Consider the following 16,727-nt stretch of genomic DNA (forward strand, 5'->3'; position numbering starts at 1 on the left):
AAATTGAAAGCTGGTGCCTTACATATTGTTTATATTCGTCTTGAAATATATATTTTTCTATTTATTCATAAATTTAAAATTTAGAATAAACTCAAGTGTTTAAAAGAGCAAACCAAAACTCGACGACAACGCCATGTTGGTTAGGATTAGTTGAAAATAAACTCATGAAGTTGGCGGCTGAATCGAGAAAAGGATGATGTGCGGTTTTTTTTCTTTTTCTTTTCCTTTTATTTTCTTTTTCTTTTTTTTTCTTTTTTTTTCTTTTTTCTTTTAGACACTGTGTTTGTGGTCAACTGTGAATGAAATATGTTTGAAGGGTTCTGCACAGTGTGATTTTTATATATTTTGGTCAAGGCGCTTTGCTTCAAACCTGCAGGTGCTTTGGTCAGCATTGGGTAAACCAGTGCATTGTAGATAGTGGAAGCGGATATGTAATCAGTGGTGATAGGACAGTAAGTACATACACACTAGATAGCTGACAGGATAGGAATGCGCATGTGGAGTCTGGTTGTAGAGAAACGAGATATTCCTATCTAAGATTAAAAAAAAAATGTGTACAGGCTTGTCACTCTTTTACCCCACCCCGTCTGTCCTGGCTGGGTTCTTCATCATAAAAGGACATTTTTCTTCTTCCGGGTTTTGCAAGATAAAATTAGATGCAGTGCGACGACGAAGTGGTTCATCTGTGTTCACTTTTCCTTAGTGTTCTGTATTCAACCATATTGTTGGGACCAGAATTATTCCATAAGATGTTTGGTTTTTACAGAGGAGGGAGAGGGTTACGGTTTATCAAGTTCCGAAGTAATGGTGGAATTTGGTTAGAGTTTAATTATTTAAGATGACGGGTCAGAAAGAACTTGTTTACATTAGACTTGAAAACGACTGTTATAGTCAGCTGGGAAGAACCTCCCTCCTTCGATATTGTGTTCCACAGGTGGGTAGTTCGATTTGATTTTGAGGCTAGATGGCGCTAGGGTCCCGTGAGTTGGTATTCTTGTACATTCCACATTGTCTAAAATTCAAAAACATGACTTCTCTATTTACTTGCCTCGCCACAAGGGCACAGTCGGACGCAAGATTGATTTTAAATGTGATGAAAATCCAGCTCCTTAAAAAGGAGGTACTCTGAATTGGAACAAAAATAAATTTCCTCGGACTAGAAAGACTCCCCCCCCCCCATCGGCTGAAGATAGAAACATTAAAATGCATCCTTTTGTTTTTAGACTTTTTATGGGTAGTTTTCTAAGCATTTAGAAATGGTCTGAACCGCTATACTTGTTAGCATTATATATTAATTTATTTTTATTTCGAACTATTATTCTCATCTTTTATTAGTTGTTGTTTTTCACCTTTTATTGTTTGTTTATTCACAACGTTTCGGCCAACTATTCCTCTGGCCTTCGTCAGGTGGTAACCGCGACGGATAGGAACTTGGAATCTCCTAACTGCATTCTCAGCCATCACTGCTATCCGTAGTTGTTGTCGTCTCACCACGTTTTTGGCCAAGTAAACCTCTGGCAGGCTTTGAAAATCTATGTTAACAAGAAATAATCAACACAATCATGTTAACAAGAAATAATCAACACAATCATGTTAACAAGAAATAATCAACACAATCATGTTAACAAGAAATAATCAACACAATCATGTTAACGCTAGATCACCAAAATGAAGCAACGTTGAGTCTAGGACGCCGACATGTCTAGGCAAAAACTGCAAAACCCTAACGATGCCATTTCCCCTGACCAGAATATACGTGCAACTGGGGATCGTTTGTGAATTTGATATTCCCGTGAAACTTCCTCCTATGGGGGGAAAACCCGTTCAACTCGACTAAGGTGAACGCTCCGACTTTTGAAATAAGAAATACAATGCTTTATAGCAATATAAAAATCTATTTTTAACCAGACACACACGCACACACAGCTTTATATTATAGATATATATAAACTCTCAAAAAATTTTTTGTTTCTCCTTAAAATTATTTATCTAAAAAAAAAAAAATGGATAACATTATTTGAAAAAAATTTTTCTATCCTTTTTTGTTTCTCTCTCTTTTAAATGAATGCCTCCCCGACCCCGCTATAATAAACATAAAGAATGTTGCGTGGAATCACTCTCCCCCTCCCGACCATTGCGAAATACATACTTTAACGCAACTTTTCCACCCTTCGCATCACCCCCCCCTTTGAAAATGGCAACCCTTCATCCAAGGTCACATAGAAATCCAATTGTTCTCGAACTGAGAACTCTTGAACTCATGACACTGGTTGAGGGACATTCCCCCCCCCCTCCACCAGACTGAGTATTTTGAGTTTATCGTCTTTTATTCTGTCGAAAGAAAGGAGCCGCTTTATCGTCTGCATATTCTGGGCAAGTTATGTAAATCGCCTGAAGATGCTGAAACGTTTAGCCAATGAAAATCGCAACATCCGACAATTGACAAACGCAATAAAAATATTCTGGAAAATTCAATAAATTTGTGAAAATGAATTAAACTTGTCACCATTGCAATAATTTTTTTTTTTTTTTTTTTGAAAAGTGGTTAGAATCGCCTCCAATCTTCAGAAGCTAATACTTAATTTTGTCCTCAAAAGAAAAAAAACTTATAAAAGAAACTAATATTTGCCGTACATGTACACTTACGTGCAAGTAAAAAAAAAAAAAAAAATGAAATAAACTTTAATTCAAATAGAAACACAATCTAACCACAACCCTAGAAGAAACGCAACTATAGTCGTAAAAGAAACAAATCTTAACCCTAGAAAAACTATAACCTAACTCTAACGTTTTATTTATTTTTTTTTTTTTTTTTGGTATGGTTAAAATTGAGTAGGAAAATAAATAAATAAATCATTAAAAAATAAATAAAAAATTGCTATCAAAAAAAATTCCTGAAATTCAAGTTTTCAATTATTTTTTATTGTATTTATTTCATAACAACAAAAATATTTCAAAAAAATTTGGCTAGTATTTTTGAAAACTAAAAGAACCCCAAGAAACACGAAACTTTCGTTCGCCACCTTTCGACGGTTTACGTTACTTGCCCATAATATGTCGACAATAACACGGCCCCTAATCTGCATAAGTACTAGAAATTTCTCCCATAATAAATGCAGAGGAGAATTTCTATCATCTTTTTAATTTAAATGAATAAACATGAAAGTAGGACGCATTTCACACACGAACGGTAAAGTCAAAACGCCATATGTGTTATCAGTTGCAAGATTAGCTAATTTGCATATTGGTTTTGAAAAAAGACATTTTATTAATTAACTAATGTTTCGCATTCTGTTTTAATTCAATAATTGTTTTGCTTTTGATACAACAAATAATTCTGTTTTGCAATATTGTTTCATTTCCTGCGCAAATATTTAGCATTTGTGTTCAAATATTAGTTTGTTTTTGGGAAACGCGCTTGATTTTCCATGAGTCGGGATTTGTTTCTAAATTGGAAATGAAAAGGCAAATTGATTTTTTTATTATTAATTTTATCTTTTTATTTTTTTTTCTATTTTTTTTTATTTATTATTATTTTATTTTATTTTTTTTTTTTTTTTTTTTGGTGAGATTTAAAACAATGCGTACCGAAATTACCAAAAGATTTTCAAGCTTATATATGACTAAGAAAAAAATTTGTTTTTTGTAAATGAATAGTTTATTTTAAAACTAATATTTCAAGCAGCAAAGCTGGTTAATACTATAATGCACCAATAAAAAAAAAGCTTCCAGAAATAAAGGAATAAATTAAAAAAATAAAACAGACAGAGGAAAGCCTCACCAAACAGTTGTACACGTTTCTTTTTAGTAATTGTCTGTATTTTTGAGATGAGGTGTTTTCATTGATTCAGATTGTCGGACTGACTTCCTCATCTTGGTTGTTATAGTCACAACGTTTCGGCCGTTTTACCCTCCGGCCTTCCCCAGTTCGATACAAAACACCTGATGAAGGCCGGAGGGTAAAACGGCAGAAACGTTGTGACTAACAACCAAGATGAGGAAGTCAGTCCGACAATCTCAATCAACGTTTCTTTTTATCCTCCTCCCCTAAAGAAGAGATACTACTCTCGAAAATTAGGGACATTAGCACCTACCATCTTGTACAACACATTATGTTGCCAAATATAGGTAATATAATTGAAAATAATAAAACGTATTTTATTTTCATTATTCTTTTATGTGTTAACTTGTGTCCATGGTGTTTCCTACAAACCGCATTGATATAGCCTTCAAACACAACTCCTTTCACAAAATTAAGTGATTTTTGAAGGTTATATTCTCTGATTTATTTTATTCATTGTCATATGAAAAAAAAAAAAGTAAAGTCGTAAAACTCCTAAATCTAATAAAGCCTTTCCCCATGATTACCAGTCTGATTCAATATAACAGATTTTTCTAAATTTCTTAATGTTTACGGTTCAATAATAAAATACTGGTATGCAAAAACAGTAAATCCCTATGATGGCCATTTTTTTTTTACCTTTTCATAAGAAGCACCCTGCTTCAACAAGCTTCTGGGGTTGGCCTGTAATGGAAGACTTGCATAAAATCTATTGCCAAGGTTACTGAAAAAATTGCTGAATAATTCTACCACTCCAGAAAGTATCTCGCTCCCAACGCAATCTGCTACCTATATGAGAGCCAGATATCTTAAATGGAATACTGTTGCCACATCTTGCCTTGACAGTTTAAACTCGTCTTCAAAGGTGGTACCCTTCTTTCTTCCCTAACAGCCTCTTTCCCACAGAAGAGACTTAGCAAGCCATTTTTTTTTTCCAATTTTTTAAATTTAAATATTGAACAATGTTATTTAAGCCATTTTTCACGTAACGTTCGTTTTTCTGTTTTTTTTTTTTTTTTACTTCGCTTATCCACCCCCTGACCACACATCCCAAAACACCCGGGTACCCACCGATTTTTTTTAATTTTAATATCGAAACAGGCTTATTTAAGCCATTTTTCACGTGTTCGTTTTTCTGTTTTCATCGTTCGTTTGTCTTACGTTAGTTTTTTTTGTTTTTCTTTCGATGTTTTGATTACCCCCCCCCCGCTTAAGTTTTAACGTTATTTTCTTTTTTATTTTGCTTATAACAATGCTTACGCCGTCGTCATAACGCTCAACGACTTCCGTGCGTGCATCTGTCAATTTGGTTCTTACTTAAATAAATTCAAACATCTTTCAGTAACTCATTCTGGCTGGCCGATTTTATTTTCAAACTTCGCCTCAGGGCTTCGGGTTCGATCCTACCAACTTTTATCCCCCCCCGGTTTCTTTTTTACTTAACACCACACACACCTATAAACACCCGGGTAACGCCGGGTACCCCCCCTAGTCTAATATATAAAAGACAAAATGTATGTGTGTGTATGTCCGCTAAAAACTTTCGACAAACAGAACAAAAATTCACAAATTTGGTATCATTTTAAAGCCCGAACCCCCGGATGACAAATATCGAATTTTTGGCCCATTAGGACCAGTCTAAGGGTGTTAGCTGGGCGTTTTTCTACACCCCCCCCCCCCAAAAAAAAAAGTGACATTTTTTTCGTTTTTCCTATGTATTTTAGTAGTAGTAATGTAATGATCTAATGATATTTATACGTAATTAAAAAAAACGCTTAGTCATTTCACATGACGTGACGTCACTACTCGGTAATGGCGATGTCTAAGTAAAACAATGACTATAATAAGCGATTCTTATCGGTAAATTTGCGAGAATCATACAAATTAAAATATTAACTTAAAAGGTTATGCAAATGGTACCAAAGTAATTGTCGGGTTACACGAAAAATCACAAGCGAAAATGATACGTACAAAAAAATATATATGCCTAAAACTATAAATCGATGACAGGACCAGTCGCTATGTTTACAAATAACATAACCAAACGGCATTTTCTTTCTTTCTTTTTTTTTTTTTTTTATTATTATTATTAGTACCATTATGATCTCGTAACTCTGTTTAGATGGAAGGGAAGGGGGATGTAATCGCTTGACTTCCCCCTTATTTTCGAGTAACGTTTGTTTCTATAAAGCTACACATGCCAGGCATGACCACCTCCTTATTTTCGACCAAATGACTTATGCAGATCACTAAAGTTAAGCGATATGTAGTCTGGTCATTCTAAGATGTGTGACTACTTGGAATTACCAAATGATTTATGCAGATTACTAAAATTAAGCAATATGTAGTCTGGTCATTATCAGATGGGTGACTACTTGGGAATACGATATGCTTTATGTAGATCAAAGTTAAGCAACAATGTGGTTCGTCATTCTAAGATGGGTGACTATTCGGAATTACCAAATGATTTATGCAGATCACTAAAGTTAAGCAATATGTAGTCTGGTCATTCTAAGATGGGTGACTACTTGGGATTACCAAATGACTTATGCGGATCACTAAAGTTAAGCAATATGTAGTCTGGTCCTTCTAAGATGGGTGACTACTTCAGATTACCAAATGATTTTTTTTTTTTTTTTACACAGTGATCACCACTTATCAAGGCCTGGAAGCCACTCAGGGATAAGGGTTATTGCAAGTACATTACATTAGTGTGGAGATTTGATGAAATGTTTAATTAAGGGGGCGGTTCTTTAGGAATTTGTTAACATTGGACTTGAAGACATCCAAGTTGTAGTCCGGGGGGAAGCAGGCAGACGGAACAGAGTTCCACAGGTGTCCAGTTCTAAGAAAGAAGCTTTGTTCATAGAATCCGCGTTTTGATTTAGGCACAGATATAGAGTGAGGGAAATTTTTCACAGTGGATTCAGCTAGACGGGTGTTTTTCGTGAAAGATTGGCGAGGGGGGACCAGAGATTGGAGTTCAGACGAGCACCTGCCATGAAAATAACGATAAAACAAGGATAGGCTCGCAACATCTCTTCTGTGGGAGAGAGGTTGCAGGGTAGAGAAAAGGGCATTTATGCAGATAACTAATCACTAGATTGTTATAATATGTAAGTGACCTCCATTGGATGTAGCTTCATTGGCGAATACCATTAGAATAATATACTCATTGTTATAATATGCAAATGATCTCCCTTGGATGTAGCTTCATTGTCGAAACCATTAGAATAATATACAATCATTGTTTTAATATGCAAGTGACCTATCCAAAAATTATGAAAAATGATGAAATGTGAGTTATTTGATTGGTGTATTTGTAATGAAGTAGACATACCAGACAATTTATGGAAGTTATTATTTTAGTAAGAGGTGGCGATTATTTAGTATACTTCATTAAAAATAATTGTCGAAATTAGTAACATATCCAAGAATTATGAAAAATGATATAATGTGAGTTACTTTGTTGGTGGGCTTATAATGAAATAACCAGCCATACAATGTCTAAAAGTTATTATTTTAGTGGTAATGTGGATTTACTCATGAAAAATGATAGTAAATAAATAAAATAAAGTTAGATATATTTTAATTAATGCAGATTTCTTATATATTATTAGAGAACCAATTTTCTATTGATTATTATCCAATATGATTTCAAAAGTTATAAAAATTAAGACTTTGGCACCATCCATTAGAATCAAAACCAGAACGCTTAGTGCTCCAGATGTAGTCGTAATTTATCTCCAGATGTAGTAGTAATTTATCTCCAGATGTAGTAGTAATTTATCTCCAGATGTAGTCGTAATTTATCTCCAGATGTAGTCGTAATTTATCTCCAGATGTAGTCGTAATTTATCTCCAGATGTAGTCGTAATTTATCTCTCCAGTGTTGTTGCATCTATCTCATTACATTCCAGGTGACCGTGTATTCTGCTTGCATACATTTGCATCCAGGGTGACTCCGGGTAATCTGTAAGTATATATGTGGACGTATCTCGTTGAATCCCATAATTCTTGATTGTTACAAATTTCGGCAATTTAACCCTGAGCTACTGACAGGTGGATATGAAGGGTTAAAAATCAAGTGACTTTGATCTATAAATGTTTAATTTTACGCATGCACAAAAGTAACAGCAGGAGAAATGTTTTATTCGACGTACCTTGCTATGGTCAACTCTTTTTTTTTTCTTCTTTTTTTTTTCAATTTTCACCCCTTAACAGCAATTTTCGTCGGTTTAAAAAAAAAAAAACAAATCGAAAGTGAGTTACACATCCAAATACTCTATATATCAAATTTCAACTCTGTAGACCAAATATTAAGAGAGACTTTTCACATTCACACACACACACCGACATGGTCACTTTGACACACACATATATATATATATATATATATATATATATATATATATATATGTGTGTCTTGGAAGTTAATTTAACCTTTTAAAATTATTTAAAAAAAAACTTATTTAATTTTTATATTTTGTATCATTCGTTAGAAAACTATTTAGTAAGTCATTTAATCACCTGCAATCAATGCATCAACTTGCTCTCTCGAATTCATATGGTACTAATGTTAATTTAAGGGATCATATATATATTTCCATGTGCTAGATAATTTTCATCTTAAATTTTACACAATTATGCAGAATGTAGAAACTATGTGTAAAAACCAATCATCTATTATATAAATCTCACCTGTCTGTTTAAATGTATGTATGTTTGTATGTCTGTCTGCCTAAAACTTTCAACACAGCCAGCGGATTTTCACGAGATTGGTATCGTTTTGAAGCACGACCCTTCTGACGACAAATATCGAAAAATTGGCTAAAAACATTAATTCCTTCACCCTCAACTGGGCACTTTTTGAGGGTTCGCTTTTTTCGCCGATATTTTCGAAAGTCATCCCTTCTTTTCGATTGACTAACCTTAATTTAACGCTTTACCACTTTCGGTTTAGCGATGGACGCAACAGCAAAGACGTCACATTTCTTTTTATGTTCTTTTTCTCCTTCGCAGTACGGGTTCGAGCCTGCCTTCCTACTACCACTTTTTTTTTTTTTTTTTACTCAACACTCACCTTGAAACACCCAATGCCGGGCACTTAGGCTAGTTTAATAAGAAACCATAAAAAATGAATAAATAATTAATGAACGCTCGTTTTTCAAAGAATTATGCAAATTAGTTTACCTTTATGAAGTCGCTCGCATATTCATAACTGGTTATTATTTCTTAATAATTTTTAAATACAAAAAGTAGGCTTCTAATATCAATGTCAGAGCAAGAAAAAATCAACTTTATAGGTATATGGATTTGCACTCCTCGGGTGCACGACAAGAAATATGTATATATATACACACACACATATGATTATGATTGCATTAGGATGTAACACATGCCTGTGGGTAAAAAAAATAATTAATATCTATTCTCAAAAAATATTCTTATAACAAATCCTTTGAAGAAATTAAAGTTTAGCCCTCTCAAAGAACTTCTTTTTAAGTGGTTAATCTAAGTGCAAAATACAATATTCTAATTTCCTGTCATTGAATACTCTCTGACTGTTTACTGTTTCTGCCTGCTGACCTGGCATTTATAGACAATTTCTTTCAATTCCTGTGTAAATTGTTGGTAGCCTAGAGATAGAATGATAACGTAGGTTGACTTTGTTACTGTTTGGATCACCCGACTGGCAGTAATTGTAACTTCCTAGACTGATGATTGCGTCAGCATGAAACACTAGTGTTTGGCGATATAAAATTAATAAATATTTATTTATATAAAAAAAAAGAGTGTTATTGTAGTATAATAATCATTCGTTCAGGATAAGAAAAGTGGAAAAAAAAAAAAAAAAAAAAATTTTTTTTAATTAACTGCTAAAAAAAAAACATATCTACTCCAAAATTCTGCATGTGAAAATATATTTTCTCTTGACTTCTGTTGCTTTTTAAGTTCTCCTTAATTGATTAGGGCATTCCGACATGTGATCCATCAATTGGTAAAAAATATGGTAAACTGTTGATTGGCTGCGCCAGGCAGCAGCAATCAAGAAGCTATGTTAATGAAATGGAATTTGTTAACGCTATGCTATGGCCTTTTGAAACCATTACCGAAACTTATAATTGGACAAGCAAAACACCCGGCGTTGTCCGGTCATAAAATATGCTTAAATATATTTTAAGTCATGCAGATTTCATCTTTATTATTATTACTGTTGATTATTATGTTGTAACCAATATATAGTAGTGGTTGCGTGGCATAACCCAATCATACAATACGCTTAAATATGATATTTTAATTTAGGCAAATTTCGTGTTTATCATTAAAGACCCAATTCTCTCTTGATTATTATATTGCACCCAATATATAGCAGTTATTTCAAAAGTTAAAAAAAAGAAAATATAACTTGAGTGCTATCAGCTAGAATTGAAACCAAAACATTCATCTCTCCAGTGGCATTTGCTACCATATGACCCAGGGACAGATGGATATCAAAACCTTCAAACAACGCAGTTAGATGTAGAAATGTATATTTGCGCAAATACACTTTAAGTTGACTTATGCCTGCCAAGTTCCAATTTTTCAATTTTTACTCCTTTGCATTTATTTTTACCGGCTTAAAACCAAAGCAGATATATTTCACAGGTCTGAATAGCCCATACATCAAGTCTGTGGCCCAAAATTTGATAGTTTGTTAGACTGTTCTGCACACACACACCCACACACACAAGGTTACTTTTATATATATATATACTAACAGGCCGCCAGGCATTGCCTAGTCATAAAATACGGTTAAATATAGTATTTTAATTTATGCAGACTTCGGATGTATTATTATAGTCGATTCTCTATTGATTATTATATTGTACCCAATATATCGTAGTGATTTCAAAAGTAAAAAAAAAAAAAAAAAATATCACTTTGATGCCATCATCTAGAATCGAAACAAAACACATAGCTCTGAAGCCTTATTTGTTAATCTCTGCACCATGTCTATACACATATAAAAAATTTAACAGTAATGCTTGCTGTTTAACATAAATGTATATTTGCGCATGCATAGAAGAGTATTTTTAGTCAACTTACACCTGTCAAGTTCCAATCTTTTTTTCAATTTTGATCCTTAGCAGCTATTTTACCAGCTAAAAACCAAATTGAATGTGTTCCACAGGTCCAAAATCCCCTATATATCAAGTGTCAAGTCTGTAGACTGAAAATTGACAGAGGAGTTTGGTAGATCATTCTTCACACAGACAGGCAAGATCAATATTATATATATATATATAATCTACTATTATATAAAAGTCACTTTGTATGTGTGAGTTCCTTCCTCGTAGGTTCCAAAATGGCTGAGCCTATCTTTTGCAAATTTCACACAAAGCTAATTTATATGTCTGGCAGTGTTCTTAGATATGTTCTGTACAGAAATTCATCCAATAAGTATTGAAAATCATACAAATCCGATCTTAAAAATAATCTTTTTCTTACATAAAAATGAAGAATTTTTACAGAGGAATATTTTACGTTACACCAGCCATTGTAGAGTAAAATATTCCCCAGTAAAATATATATATATATATATATATATATATATTTATACTAGCGGGGGTACCCGGCGTTGCCCGAGTGTTTGTTTCCAGGACGGGGGGGGGAGTTTTAAAAAATGTTATGGTAGGTAAGTAGGAAGGATCAAACCCAGAGTCATGAGTAAAAGTAGGAAAATAAAGTGTGAAAAAAAAACAAAAACAAAAAAACATCTGCAACGTTAACAGTTCGGCCACTAAGAAAAGTCCATTCCAGTTGTTTAGGAAAAAAAAAAAAAAAAAAAAAAAAACGACTACGGTAGGTCGGCGCGAACATGAAAATATAATGTGAATTGTCCAGCATGCTAACCACTACGCCACAGAGCACTGCAGCTTAGTTTAGTGATTTTAAATAACTTCACATGAAAGAACTACGAAGCCAAACCGGTGTTCTCTTCTCAACTGTTCCTTGTGAACGATCCCCAAACGGTGTTAAGTGGTGGCAGGGGGAGGAGGAATTTATTAGAGAGAAAATATTTTACCACTTCCATTGATCTTAACCGATTTTGGCCGTGACTTCTCAGCAGAAAAAGTATAGAAATCTAAGATTATCGAGGAATTTGAGAAATAATAAGCCTATAACACACCTCAGATATTGTTCTGCCGTTTGTGCATATTATATTTGCATGAAATATCTTGATTTTTAATCCTATTAATGTCAAAATCAGACGGGAAAAAATGAGTTCATTTTATTTATATAGAGATAATATTTTCTTTTTTTCTTTTTTTTTTTTTTTTAGAAGCTAAAAGAAAACCTTATAGACGGTCATAATACAATTGAGATGAAAGAGGCTATGACAAGGGTCATTGACATGCTCACATAAGACTAAGAGGACTTCTATTGGGACCTTCTGGAAGTTGTTGGAACAGTACAAGTGCATTGCAGCCGGAGGAGATTACTTCGAAGTGGACTAGAGTTTCATGTGTGTACTATCAATAAATCTGCCCACACGAAAAAACATAGTCTGGAAACTTATTAAAGGCACCTGGTAGACGCAGATTCCAAAGCAACCGTCAACATATTTTTTGGAAAGTTATTGGAAGTATAAAAACCTCTTTTGGAAACATCTCTTCCTGAATGTAGAAGGAAGGGAGCTAATTCATTTCTACTGAGTTGGTCCAGAAAATGTTGCAGTGAGAATGTGTGTGTGGAGGGGGGGGAGTTGTCTCTTTGGTTTGTCAACTTGAATTGTTCTTCTGCACAATTGGTTTTATTGTTGAGCTACATTGGCCTTTTGAGCAAGATCAAAGTGTAAACCTAGTGGAACGGGCAGTCTATCAACTAGACGGGGTTCCCCGTCCCCGGCACAAATGAATTATTATACCATTTTTATTATCTTTTTTGTTTTTACACGTCAAAAAAAAATGTTTTAAAAATTAGGAGTTAAGTAGAACGTCCCCCAGTATGAAAGGGTGACTGCGGTATTATGGTGAAAGAAGATACTAGCTGGGAGAAACTTTTCATTTTGTTTAGTTCTGGAGTGACAAGGATGACCAACGACCCCCACAATCCCCCCTTTTCAGTTGGCCATGTGCCTAAGTTTTTTGTTCATTGTTGATTTTCAATGTATTTTTAACATGAATAAAGGATTTAATATCTCAAAGTGTAGTATCTGTTCTTCAGATGCTGCACTTCCATTTCTTGTTCTCTTTCGGTGAAGGAGCAGTCCTTCACGACTGAGACAATTTTTTTATTTTTGTACCTTTTCTCCACGTTAAAAAACGACCCTGGTGTCTAACTCTGTCCCGTGGGGAGGCATTGTAAATAGGTACAATAAGTAAACGATTACAGGTATCCTCCTCCTCCTCCTCCTCCTCCTGGTAGGAGGATTAATGTTTCTAAACTGGAGACCTTTTTGGTGAACACTGTCTTCTTGTTTCTTCCGTGATCATTTGCCACCAACCGACCAACCCTGGCAACAACAATGCCATTGCCACCAATTCAACCCCCCACCCCTCCCCTCCTCTTTCTTTTGACTCTACCAGAACAGTCCATCATATAAGGGTCAGCCAGGTTAGAAAGATCACAACTGACGCTTGGTTTATTACAATCCAAAAAAAATTTTTGTTGTTTCAATTCATTTATCTTTATTTCGGATGATGGGATGTTGCGTGCAGGTTGATGGTCTTCATTTTTTTTCTCTCTCTCTCTATTCCCATCTACGAACTTTTACAGGTATTTTTACCCCCTCCCCCCACGCATGTTTTCCCTTCTCTCAAATCAATAAAAAATCGTACGCACATATATAAAAACTCCTACAATCTATAAAAAAGAAAAAAAAATTAACATATGGGTGGGGAGACAGATTGTTTCATAGTCAATTTTTGTTTCTTATCCTATAGGATTTCGATGTCTACCATCCCTTCAGATGAGAAGATATTAGCAAATAGCAGTTAGTTATTTTCTCTTCTGAAGCGATGATATATATCGAAATCCTATAGGATAAGGAGTTATAATATTTCAAATGTATTCTTTGTCTTACATAGAATAATAAAAATCTTTGGATGTGAAATTTAAATATTTCACGTCATAAATTTTTAAATTCATTGAATGACTAAAATTTGATTTATTTGCTCTATCTTGTATATCGAGCAATTTTTATTTAGGTGGGCCAGTAATATCTTGTAAAACTTATACTCACAGGTTTCCATACCAGTTGATTGTTAGATAATTTTATTCTGAAGTATGTGTGTGTGTGTGTGTGTATATATATATATATATATATATATATATATATATATATATATAAGCGAGATAAGACACTGATAGAATTGAGATGAAAAATCCTGATCGATATTACTTGAAGTAATACTTTCAAGGTGATCCTAGCCAAAGAGAAAAAGTGCAATATTTAAGAATAGATCAATATATAAGTTTTGTGGTTAAATTTTAAATTCTGCTAACAATTTGCTAACAATTTGCTAATATATATATATATATATATACACAAGGTGCCTTGAATAAATTTTCAGATTATTTTCATATGGGCACTTTTATTGATAGTACGAATATAAAACTCTAGTCTCCTTTGAAGTAATCTCCTCCAGCTGCAATACACTTGTACCATTCCAACAATTGCTGGAAGGCCCAATGGAAGTCCTCTTTTGTGAGTGTGTCAATGTCTCATAACGACAGCCTCTAAGGTTTTCCTTGAGCTTAAGGAATAACCAAAAGTTATAGGGAACAAGGTTTGGACTAAAGGGAGGGTGAGGAACTGTCTTGATGCCCAAGATAACATCTTTCTTTCTGATCTTCTCTGAGCATCCTTACACAAACTTTGCGCAAAGGTCGCTCACCTCCTTACAAATTTTTGTCAACGTGATTATGCCGTATATTTTTTTTACCATAAAAAAAACCTTGTTGATCCAGCAGGAACCGGTGTGTCAATGTGATTATGCCGTATATTTGTTTTTACTGTAAATTTAATGTTGCAACTAATACATAAGTGTTTAAATACAATATTTATCTGCTAACTAAATGTTTTGGTTTCGATTCTAGCTGATGATACTGAATTCATATTTCTTTTTACAACTTTTGGATTCATTACTATATATTGGGTACAATATAATAATCAATAGGTACAATATAATAATCAATAGAGAATTGGCTTTATAATAATAATAAATATGAAATCTGCATAAATTAAAATAAAAGTGTACTTTACGACCGGTCAACATCGGACAGCGTGCTAATTTTTCATGTCCTATGGACAAAAATGAATCATTCCTTTTGATTTGGAATTTTTGGTTCTAATTGAAAAAATATTTTCAGATTACCAGTTGTCTTGGGTATGATGACATAACTTTAAATAAAAAAAAAATAATGCAATAACGTGATACAACATTAACAACCGAAAATTTTCTATTAAAAAGTTTGTTTAATCAGCTTAAATGCTATTGAAGTTCTAACTTTTTTTTAATTCTTCAAGATAACATATGTTAGCTACAAGGAGGGAAATTTTCTGGTTTGATATTTATGTCGTAGACTTTGACATTTAAATTGTAGGATAAAGTCATTTCTGGTTAGAATCAATGTTCATATGTCAAATTCGAGTAGTATGCTTTATTTCTGCTCTTGAAACCAAAGAAAAAACGTTTTTATTATTGAATGACATTTGAACACAAACGCAATCCAGTGACCCTATCATTGCGTCATTTATTTATTTTTTTTTTTGTTTCATTTATTATTATCATTGTTATTGTGTTGTTTTTGTTATAATAATTATGTTTTTATTTTATTATTTTTAGAGTTTCTGTTTTTTATTATGTTTGTATCATTATTATTATTATATTTATTATTATTATTATTACGTTTATCAACTTTGTTGTATTTATTCTATAAAAAAAAGTCTTGGAATCTGAAGATATAAAGTTCAATTCAGACTCTGAGTATTCACCAAATTCTGACTCTATTTAAAAATTTTCCAGTATTCAAACTGTAGATTCTTCAGAGATTTTTAAAAAAAATCAGATACCGATTTCTAGCATTCTTATGAGTCCAACTCAAACTAGTTAAAAAAAATCTCTGCCTCTGCTGTAAAAATTTGAAGCATTAAACTGTGAATTCAAAAACATTTTTGAATAAACACCATTACACTGTTTAATAGAAAACTCAGAAAAAATATGTAAAATGTCTGAATTGAAATTTAATTTTGTGCCATCGTTTTGTTCTAAAACTTTTCAATCTGTTTTCTTCTTCTTTTTATCTCCAGAGTTCCACAGCCAGTTATGAAGTGACTGTCATTGGTGAGGCTCACGGCCTCATAACTGACATGTTGGCTGAGTCAAATCTTCCCCCTAATATTGTCAGTGGCTTGAGAGCTGTCAGTAATCTGTTGAAACCGCCAGATAATCATAATTCTATTCACAAGACTAAAGTCAGTCCGTTGGTCTCTCTAAACGAAACAACATCGTACGGATCAGACTCGGATGACTTACCTTATACAGGAGAAAGACCGACATCATTACCGAAGGTAAGGACAACTACAACTTTTTTGCTTGTTTGGAAGGGAGAGCTGTCTTTTTGTTTTATCCAAGGTGAAATTTCTTTTTATTTTCAGATAGAAACATTTTTTGCATATCTTTTAATTAATTTTCATTTCAATTAATTTTTTTTAAAACTACAGCTAAAACTGGAAAAGTAAAAGGCTAGTTGTTAAAACTGGAAAAGAAAAGGACAAGATATTCTAGTAAAAAATTTAATAAATTTATGACTTAAAATATTGCAGCATTAAGAATTGATAATATAATGTTATAAATTGATTTTTTTTTTTTTAAATTCTTAATACTGCAATATTTTA

The 16,727-nt window shown here is 33.3% G+C and overlaps 1 protein-coding gene across 3 annotated transcripts in view; it reads left to right on the forward strand.

Annotated features, from left to right (window-relative positions):
- Nucleotides 1-16,727, forward strand: part of LOC145241354 (cGMP-inhibited 3',5'-cyclic phosphodiesterase 3A-like) — a 436,871-nt gene that overhangs the window by 335,057 nt on the left and 85,087 nt on the right. For all 3 annotated transcript variants that reach the window (XM_080104223.1, XM_080104224.1, XM_080104225.1), the window contains exon 2: nt 16,140-16,400. In XM_080104223.1, the coding sequence (XP_079960349.1) occupies nt 16,140-16,400 (261 nt within the window). The remainder of the gene's footprint in view (nt 1-16,139; nt 16,401-16,727) is intronic.

Source organism: Euprymna scolopes, chromosome 20 (genome assembly GCF_053919585.1).
Source record: "Euprymna scolopes isolate OS-2025 chromosome 20, ASM5391958v1, whole genome shotgun sequence".
Classification (NCBI taxonomy): domain Eukaryota; kingdom Metazoa; phylum Mollusca; class Cephalopoda; order Sepiida; family Sepiolidae; genus Euprymna; species Euprymna scolopes.